General features: G+C 41.9%; 1 protein-coding gene across 1 annotated transcript; it reads left to right on the top strand.

The window, feature by feature from the left end:
- The first annotated feature begins 2,036 nt into the window (after positions 1–2,036).
- On the top strand, positions 2,037–9,246 carry fbxo2 (F-box protein 2). The gene is made up of 6 exons (XM_046342462.1): positions 2,037–2,174; positions 7,554–7,624; positions 7,769–7,895; positions 8,096–8,188; positions 8,299–8,437; positions 8,516–9,246. Exons 2-6 carry the CDS (start codon positions 7,588–7,590, stop codon positions 8,648–8,650), a joined length of 531 nt encoding a protein of 176 aa, XP_046198418.1. The 5' UTR covers positions 2,037–2,174; positions 7,554–7,587; the 3' UTR covers positions 8,651–9,246.
- Positions 9,247–10,239: the final 993 nt, after the last annotated feature.

Below are 10,239 nucleotides of genomic sequence, written 5' to 3'. Positions count from 1 at the left end.
ATAGATGGCACTCATATTCCTATCACAGCTCCTTCAGTAACTGAAGGAGATTATGTGAACAGGAAGTCTTTCCACAGCATTAATGGGCAGGTAGGCCTAAACAGTAGCCTTTAGCATTCCAAATGAAAGAACTGCACTAGATGTGTTGTGAAGTACTTACTGTTCTGTATAATCCCCAACCCGGGCTCGATCCAGTGACCTTCTGCACACATCAACAACTGCCTCCCACGAAGCATCGTTACCCATCGTCTCAGAGCGAGTGACGTCACCTATTGAAACGCTATTAGCGCGCACCACCTCTAACCATTTCACATCGGTTACATCTGCATGGGGAAGATCATATATGATGCAGCCCACATCATCAGCAACGTGGAAGCAGTGGCCTGGGTCTGAGCATGACTCATGAGTTTTTCGTGTGTGTACACTGAGCGCTAGCTTAGCCCGTGGTAAGTTTATATATATTTATAGCTCTATCCTATTATAAACAATATTTTGTTTCCTCCTATTGCAACTGAAAATGTAAACTGTATCGTCACATTATCATAGGAGCGTTCAATAGTTCCCTGCTCTGTGATAGAGGGTACCCCTGCCAGCCCTATTTGCTGACCCCTTACCCTGATTCTGAGCCCGGCCCGCAGCAACGTTATAACTTGGCTCACTGCAGGATACGAGCCAGGGTAGAGATGACCATTGGGATATGTCCTACTCAACCAGTGAACGATCCTGACCACCCCGCTGACCCAAGAGATGGGAGAGCAGTCAAAGACACAATATGCTTCCATCATTTCTGATTGACCCATCACCTCCCCAGTGTCAAATAAAGACAATATGCCTTTCTTTTTATGAAGTCTTGTTTATGTCCTGCAAGTACAAATGCATTTTTTTTTGTTATGTTGTTCAAACAAGTAAAATCATCCACCTGTGGGCACCTCACCACCTTTTGACTGATGTTCCAGCAGTTATATTTTGCTTCTAAATTACATTTGTCAATTTGTTTCTCTACGTACACATTGTACAGCTGTTTCACAGGGAGCTATAGGAACACACAAAACAATGAATTTCACAGTACCAGGTCTACGTAGTTTCATTGTAGGTCATGGGCCAATGCTGAACAACAGTTCTTACAATCTTACTGATGTAAGTTGTGCTGTGGAGGTGAATGGACCCTCTTCCTCATTGTAATTTCCAGCATTGCTCTACAATATTAAATACTGGCAGTGTTGGGAAGGCTGAAAAATGTATTTTGTTTTTGCTTAGAAAATTCCACCAATTACTTAAATATATCACATGTTGAATGTAGCCACTGAATGCTGTTTAATTGGGTAGGGTAGGCTAAACAACATCACAATTTCTTGTAATGAAATTATACCTTACTTGTTTGAAGTATATTTTTATATTTCATCTTCAGTTGCTGCCATGTACGTTTTACACACACACACACACACACACACACACACACACACACACACACACACACACACACACACACACACACACACACACACACACACACACACACACACACACACACACACACACAAATGTTGAATAAGTGGAACACTCGAGATAAAACTTCCTTTTTTTCAATTAATACTCACGCATTGACTCGGTCAGCAATTTTCTGCCACGCCAGCTGACGTTCTTTTGCTGCTGCTACTGTATTGTTGTTTTTCTTAAATATATACTCACATTCTGCAAACGCATTCACAGGTTGAAGCCTTTTTTTCTCCTGTTGCCATGAGGAATCATGTTATCTGCGTTCCATTGATGAGGGCGTTTTATCTCCTCATGCAAGTGCTTTACTAAGGGTTAACTTTACCCAGAGTTGATTGAACTAACTGTTGTCATCTGTTCTGAAACCGAAATCTCAAGAGTTTGACAGCTCAGAGTTCGACAACCCATAGTTCAGGTTTAAACTCAGAGTTTGTTAAACCTGCTTTCTGACCAGGGCCCAGGTTTGAACCTCTCTCTCGCACAGTTTGTGTGTGTATTCTGAATAACAGTCACTAGGAGCAGTGTGTGTGTTCACTATATAACCCACACAGGCAGGGCGGTGCTACCCTGCAGTGGAGCTCGAGTGTCCGAGAGATCTAGAAGCAGCAGCTGAACAAAGAGAGAGAAAAAAGAGGGAGAGGTGGAAGACTGATCTTTCGTTTTCTGCCTGTGATTAAAAGGTACAGTCTCTTCGGTTGTGTTTTTCAACGAGGCAGAGTGTGCTATCATAGAGAATGTTGATAATTGCTATCTGTTTGTATCTGAGACCGGATGTCCATTCTCAGTACAGTAGATGAGTCAGTAGTTTCTGCTTGTAGCTGTGACGAAGGAAAAGCAAGACAGCATTACGTAGACACTGTGAGATCAGATTCCTGCACACTGTTATTCTTAGAAAATTATCGAAAAGACCATTTGAGTTTGCTCATAGACTGTTTTTTTTTGCCAGTTTGGGTAAATTACTATTTTTCTTTTGGCCTGAGGTGATCTTTGGCTGCGGATTTGCCCTGACGTACTGTATCATGGTTGGTTGTCATTCTGACCAATTTAAAATCTTTGCAGTGCCCATCTCCATTACCCTCCATTTCAATGCAGGGTCCCGTGTTTATCACGGTTATGCTATCACTTTATTACTGTATTCTCAACATAGCTCATTCTAATATTTCTGCTAATGTACATTGACTGCATTTTAGTTACACTGTGTATACAATCCGCATATTAATTTATTTACTAGATTCTTGACATGGCTCACTCGAATATACTAAGAATAATATGTACAGCAGTAGATATATCCTGTGTAAAATCATCCTGTGTATATACTGTACGTATAGATTGCATTTGGATTACTGCTACAATGCTTAATACCCTGTCAGCAGACAGCATTTCTGGGGCTGACTGGGTGCAATGGACCGGTACATTTTGATAAACTGGAATGGAGCACTGATAATGATGGATTGGGATTTATAAAGAACTTTTTCTAAGCACTCAAAGCAGGGCTGAGGGTGTCACACGGCATCAATTTATTTGTGAAATGTTCACTGTTGGGCATAAAAGACTGTAAAAACACCAGGAAATCAGCTCCAAGTGATTTGATGAAATCTGTTCCCAAGTATTTCCATGCATAATAGAGACACTTTATCGTATGCACGGTTTGAAATTATTATGTTTCAGTAAAACATCATATCCATTTGGGCTTTTCGCAATCTACAAATGATTTGTAATTATGTTCCCGGCCCCCCGACCATCTGCTCAAGAACAAAATGATGATCCCTGGTGTAAGTGGTGTGCTGCTCTCCTGTTTTTCATCTCTATTATCGTGAGAACTGTACACATGAAAACAAATGCTTGATGTCAGCTTGCCTGTGTTTTCAGACCAGTGCAGGTAGTCAGTGCAAATGAAATGAGGAGAGGGAGCCACTTTAGACTATGCAATATGAAAGTGACATGTCGTTTTCTTGGAGGTATCCTTTGTAGGCTTTTTGAGTGGTATTCAAAGGGCAAAAACATATCGCAGTGGTCTTCAGCGCAAACACGTAATAAAAGGCATCTGAGAAGTAAATGAATTCACAAACATTCATATATTTTTATAAATATTTGAAATGACTGTTCATGAATTTGATGATATAATTGTCAAGCCCATTCAAAAGATTAGGGGACAGGACCCGAAAGTAGGATGACATCACTTGCACATTGTATTGAGATACTCCACATTTTTCCTGATCTAGACAGGGAGATAAAACAAAGGATGTAAGATAGCATCGGAGGCCAGTTTACAGTATAATTATTCTTTTTCTGGGAGAGGGGAAAGGGTGCTGCATAGGCATTTTCAGTAGGTGGGAAGGGTGGATGAGTTTGGGGCGTGGTACTATGTCGTTTGCTCTGCATCTCAATGGGCATCTGAGTCTTTACATACAGTACCGTGTCACTGGTACTCAGGGTGCGCCTCAGTAGTCTAAAGTGGTTTCATCTCATCTGCAATGGAACATGAGGAAAGGACACCACTTTGAGATGCACTCTAGTTGTGTAAAGCCATGGTATTATACATCACTGTCCCCACTTTACTCCTCAACTATATGTCCAACTCCTACATCCCATTCCCTTCCCCATACACCCACAATCTATTCACTACATAGAATGTGCAGTGTACCATACTTGTAGAAGAATGGCTGCACAGTGTTTTCCTGTGAGAATCTCTATCCAGTGAGATCTCCCAGGGCCTAACTCAAAGCCATCTATTCAAAGGACTATGCACAAACTGATCCCAACATAAAAGTTGCCCAGTGCTGGGTACCCAGGCAACCGCTCGCTCTGTGCTCTGTGCCAGGGGCATCCGCAAAGAAGTGGCATACATTCACTGTAGAGGTTTGTATGTGAGAGAGATGACACAGTACTATTACCTTCATCCAATGCTGATCTGCACACTCATGAGCGATAACAACATAGCTGGACGACTCGCATAATGACAAAATTGTTGTGAAGATATGGAGAGATACAGTACACCATAGCCAAATACATTTAAACTCAGTTTTTCACAATTCTTGTCATTTAATCCTTGTAAAAATTCCCTATCTTAGGTCAGTTAGGATCACCACTTTATTTTAAGAATGTGAAATGTCAGAATAATAGTAGAGAATTATTTATTTCAGCTTTTATTTCTTTCATCACATTCCCAGTGGGTCTGTGGGTCACATACTCTCAATTGGTATTTGGTAGCATTGCCTTTGAATTGTTTAACTTTGGTCAAACGTTTCAGGTAGCCTTCCACAAGCTTCCCACAATAAGTTGGGTGAATTTTGGCCCATTCCTCCTGACAGAGCTGATGTAACTGAGTGAGGTTTGTAGGCCTCCTTGCTCGCACATGCTTTTTCAGTTCTGCCCAAAAATGTTCTACAGAATTGAGGTCAGGGCTTAAGCCATTTTGCCACAACTTTGGAAGTATGCTTGGGGTCATTGTCCATTTGGAAGATCCATTTGCGACCAAGCTTTAACTCCCTGACTGATGTCTTGAGATGTTGCTTCAATATATCCACATAATTGTCCCTTCCTCATGATGCCATCTATTTTGTGAAGTGCACCAGTCCTTCCTGCAGCAAAGCACCCCCACAACATGATGCTGCCACCCCCGTGCTTCACGGTTGGGATGGTTTTTTTTGGCTTGCAAGCCTCCCCCTTTTTCCTCCAAACATAACAATGGTCATTATGGCCAAACAGTTTGATTTTTGTTTCATCAGACCAGAGGACATTTCTCCAAAAAGTACGATCTTTGTCCCCATGTGCAGTTGCAAACCGTATTCTGTCTTTTTTATGCCGGTTTTGGCGCCGTGGCTTCTTCCTTGCTGAGCGGCCTTTCAGGTTATGTCGATTTCAGACTCGTTTTACTGTGGATTCCTCCAGCATCTTCACAAGGTCCTTTGCTGTAGTTCTGGGATTGATTTACACTTTTCACACCAAGGTACGTTAATCTCTAGGAGACGTAACTCGTCTCCTTCCTGAGTGGCATGACGGCTGCGTGGTCCCATGATGTTTATACTTGCATACTATTGTTTGTACAGATGAATGTGGTACCTTCAGGCATTTGGAAGTTGCTCCCAAAGATGAATCAGACTTGTGGAGGTCTACAATCTTTTTTTCTTCGGTCTTGGCTGATTTTCCCATGATGTCAAGCAATGAGGCACTGAGTTTGAAGGTGAGACATGAACTACATCCACAGTTACACTTCCAATTGACTCAAATTATGTCAATTAGCCTATCAGAAGCTTCTAAAGCCACAATATAGTTTTCTGGAATTTTCCAAGCTGTTTAAAGGCACAGCCAACATAGTGTATGTACACTTCTGACCAACTGGAATTGTGATACAGTAAATTATAAGTGAAATAATCTGTAAACAATTGTTGGAAAAATTACTTCTGTCTTGCACAAAGTAGATGTCCTAACCGACTTGCCAAACCTATAGTTTGTTAACAAGAAATTTGTGGAGTGGGTGAAAAATGAGTTTTAATGACGCCGGTAATATGTTCAAGTGCAGCAAAGCGAGATCTAGAAACCAGAGCAGCATTGTAAATTCTTATTTACAATGACGGCCTGCCCCGGCTAGACCTGGACGACGCTGGGCCAATTGTGCGACGCCCTATGGGACACCCAATCAAGGCCAGATGTGATTCAGCCAGGAATCAAACCAGGGACTTTAATGATGCCTCTTGCACTGAGATGCAGTGCCTTAGACCGCTGCACCACTTAGGAGCCCTACAGAACGAACATCAACAACATGCATGCCAGTCTTTCTAAATTGAGGGCTGATGAAATTAACTGTATCTCTTCTAGTTTTATGAGAAATATTACTGTTGTCTGCATAATCAAATAACATTCAGCTCAAACACACATACATTTCCCACAAGACATGCCATCAGGGTCTCATCACCGTCCCCAAGTCCAAAACTAAGTCACGGCAACGCACAGTAAAATTACCTTTAAAAAACGGATTAAACAACATCTCATGGAACGGCGGACACTGTGAGGAGACAAACACACACATACACATAGTTTTAGTTGTGTTGATTGTATTGTTTGTATTTTAAATGTGACTATCAGTGTTTTGTTACTTGTCATGTTTTTTTTGTGGACCCCAGGAATAGTATCAAAATATTTGCTGCAATTCCACACATTTTCCCATAGGCTGGAGGCAAATGTTTGCAGTTTTTAATATGATAACTGATGATCAATGGGCCCAACCCACTGCAGTAATTCGACCATGCTTACATCAAGTTTAGATTGATAGGTTAGCTGGCCGCTAGAGTATCTAAAAATGTTCTGCTGACCTGGGCTAATTGAGTGACTGCTGATGCACAACCACATTTCAAAATTGCACCTTGTATATTCTAACTCTCAACACTAAGTTGAGAACCAAACTGAGTTCCATAAAAATTGGTCCTTAAGTCTACAAAAGGGGGGCCGCCAGGTTCCCATCCCTGGTCTACACCAACCTTAGTCTTCAATAATGACCCAAAATGATATGGCTGAGACCTAGTACCTTTTTACATGTCAACCTAAATCAAACTGGCTTTATACAAAATAGACAAACTCAATATAATAAGAACCTTCCATATCATAATTACTATAGACGTAGAAAAGATATCTCTAGTAAGCCTCAATGCGGAAAAAGCATGACTCTAAACTGGGACTTCTTTATGCCAAATGTGGCTTTAACGAATCAAGTAGAATCATCCTAACTCTATACTGCAAATCTCATGCTAAAGTGGAAGTAAATGGACAACTATCAAATAAACATAGAAAGGAGAGCAAGACAAGGTTGCCTACGATCCCTCCTCATTTCCCTCTACATCGAACCCCTTGCCCAATCCACAAAACAAACTGGACATTAGGGGTGAACAGAACACAAAAAAAACTGTATCATATGAAATTTTATTAGTCACATGCGCCGAATACAACAGGTGTAGACCTTACAGTGAAATGCTTACTTACGAGCCCCTAACCAACAATGCAGTTAAAAAATATGTATAAGAATAACAAATAAGTGTGTGTATGTGTATTTCCCTGTCATGCAGACACTGCCTCCACAGCCACCCACCAACTCCAGTCATGGCCAGGAATCTACTGAAGAACCCAGCTGGGGAAGGTATAAGAACACAGCCTGTCTGTCTGTAGGGATAGATGAAAGCACATTTCCAATAGGCATTCTCCATAGTGCTTTCAGAGGAGCGAATCTCATTTGACCGTTGAGATGGTGTCGGCAGAGAGTGACTCAACACTTTCCTCCCAGAGCAGATGGAATTCTGGGAGCTGACAGAGAATGGCGGAAGCCAATGGCAGGTGGAAGAGATGCCGGGAGACTGTGGCTACAACTTCGGTGATGATGGAGTGACCAAATACTTCAGCACCTCCTTTGAGTGAGTAGCTGAACATGGTCACAAAATGGGGCCTGTGTATAGACTGCTGTCCAATTCGCAATCCTCCTCTCTGATGTGTGCCATCGTTCATGGTTAAAAAAAGGATTTGAGTAGAGTGCAAGAAATATGGTGGAACCTCCCGTACACCAATCAGCGCTTTTAAAACCATTGTGGGGTGTGTCTCTCTCTGTGTGTGTTAGGCTGTGTCTGAAGAGGCAGGTGGTTGACCTAGTGGCAGAGGGCTACGCTCCTGATGACCTCGCTGCCCAGCCAGCTGTCAGTGTGTTAGACTGGTGAGACATAATGCAAACAGACATCCACATATCGTTTCGGACAGCCTTTTCAGTTCAGCTAACACCAGCAAGAAATGTGTGTGTGTGTGTGTGTGTGTGTGTATATGTAGGTACAGTGGGAGGACAGACTGTGGGTGCACCTACCAGTTGACAGTGTGTCTGTTGGATGAGAACGAGGAAATTCTTCAGGAATTTAAACCAGAATCAGTCACTCTGGACCCAGATTGTGATGACTGCTCCTGGAAACAGGTATCGTGGGAAAGCTCAAAATAGCATAATATGGTCACTTCTCGTCACATCCATTTCTCATTTTTGTCTTATTTCCAGGTGAACCACACTTTCAATGATTACGGTCCTGGCCTGCGCTTCATCTCGTTTGAACATGGAGGACAGGACACCAAGTACTGGGACGGCTGGTTTGGAGTTCGAGTCACTGGGAGCTCTGTTATTGTAGAGACCTGAGAGGGGAAGAGGGTGGCAGGTATGGAAAGGAGAGAGGGAAATTGAGGACAAAAAGGAGGATTTTAGAGGACCAGCAATGCCCTGTGCACCATCCTTACATAGCAGTAAATACAAAGTCAAGCATAAAAATGTATGCCTAAGATACAGTAGTATCCACTCAATAGCTGCTTCAGAAACGTATGGCATGAGCAAGACCTGCAAGCTTGGACCCTTAGTGCTCGATAACACTGTGGAAACCATTATAGTATACAGATGAAATATTCTCCCAGTGTAGCTTTATAAGCAGTTATGAATGAGTTATAAATGACTAACACTAAATGAGATTGAGTGAGGGTCTACTAACTGCTACCTATGGACAGATGGTTTGTTCTGGTGGTTTCTTTTTTCTAGGTTAAGTGGTGTGTAAGGGTTCATTGCAGAGTGATCATACATACAGAGGTTGTAACCAATGATTAGAATGGCTGTAACACCTCAGATTAGGAGTGTAACATATGCATTATTTTGATCCGAACTGTATCAAAATCACACTAACCAGGTTCACTTTTCAGGTTATTCACAATGCAAATGAGAGCCAAATAAATTCAATCAATCAAGGATTTGCCAAGTCTGTTCCTGTATTACATTTAACTTAATATCCATGTAGGTAAATCATAAAGCCGTCATAGCATGTCTTAATTTGCCATAAGATGTACTTCCATTGTAAGAGGAGTGTTGCAATCTGATCTCTCCTTTCAGGATCAACACGCTCACACAGAATCTGTCTGTGGAACACATTGGTATGTATGAGTATCTCTGTCTCTACATGTATGTGTTTGCGTGACATGGAGTCATTATGGGAGAAGAGGCATTTCTAGAGCAATGTAAAGCTGTCATCATGAAGGGGCATATGAGTGATGAGGGGTTACAGAGAAAGGGGTGATAACTGATGCCACTGGCAGATACTACAGGGAAAGAAAGCTTATTCTCGTAAAACATGTCAGAATAATAGTTGTGTTTTATTTCTTTCATCACATTCCCAGTGGGTCAGAAGTTTACATACACTCAATTAGTATTTTGTAGCATTGCCTTTAAATTCTTTAACTTGGGTCAAACGTTTCAGGTAGCCTTCCACAAGTTTCCCACAATAAATTGGTTGAATTCTGGCTCATTCCTCCTGACAGAGCTGGTGTAACTGAGTCAGGTTTGTAGGCCTCATTGCTCGCTTTTTCAGTTCTGCCCACAAATGTTCTATAGGATTGAGGTCAGGGCTTTTATGGCCACTCCAATACCTTGACTTTGTTGTCCTTAAGCCATATTGCCACAACTTTGGAAGTTTGCTTGGGGTCATTGTCCATTTGGAAGACCCATTTGCAACCAAGCTTTAACTTCCTGACTGATGTCTTGAGATGTTGCTTCAATATACCCAAATAATTTTCCTTCCTTGATGCCATCTATTTTGTGAAGTGCAGTCTCTCCTGCAGCAAAGCATCCCCACAACATGATGCTGCCACCCCCGTGCTTCACGGTTGGGATGGTGTTCTTCGGCTTGCACGCCTCCCCCTTTTTCCTCCAAACATAAATGGTCATTATAGCCAAACAGTTCTATTTTT

This window comes from Oncorhynchus gorbuscha, linkage group LG03 (genome assembly GCF_021184085.1).
Source record: "Oncorhynchus gorbuscha isolate QuinsamMale2020 ecotype Even-year linkage group LG03, OgorEven_v1.0, whole genome shotgun sequence".
Taxonomy (NCBI): Eukaryota; Metazoa; Chordata; class Actinopteri; order Salmoniformes; family Salmonidae; genus Oncorhynchus; species Oncorhynchus gorbuscha.
The sequence above is the reverse complement of the archived record's forward strand: the minus strand, read 5'-3'. Positions and strand labels throughout refer to the sequence as shown.

Coding starts and splice junctions, on each gene's coding strand:
- fbxo2 (XM_046342462.1), top strand. CDS start 7,588: ATGGCCAGGAATCTACTGAAGAACCCAGCTGGGGAAG. Junction 7,896..8,095: donor TACTTCAGCACCTCCTTTGA/GTGAGTAGCTGA, acceptor TGTGTGTGTTAG/GCTGTGTCTGAAGAGGCAGG. Junction 8,189..8,298: donor GCTGTCAGTGTGTTAGACTG/GTGAGACATAAT, acceptor GTGTATATGTAG/GTACAGTGGGAGGACAGACT.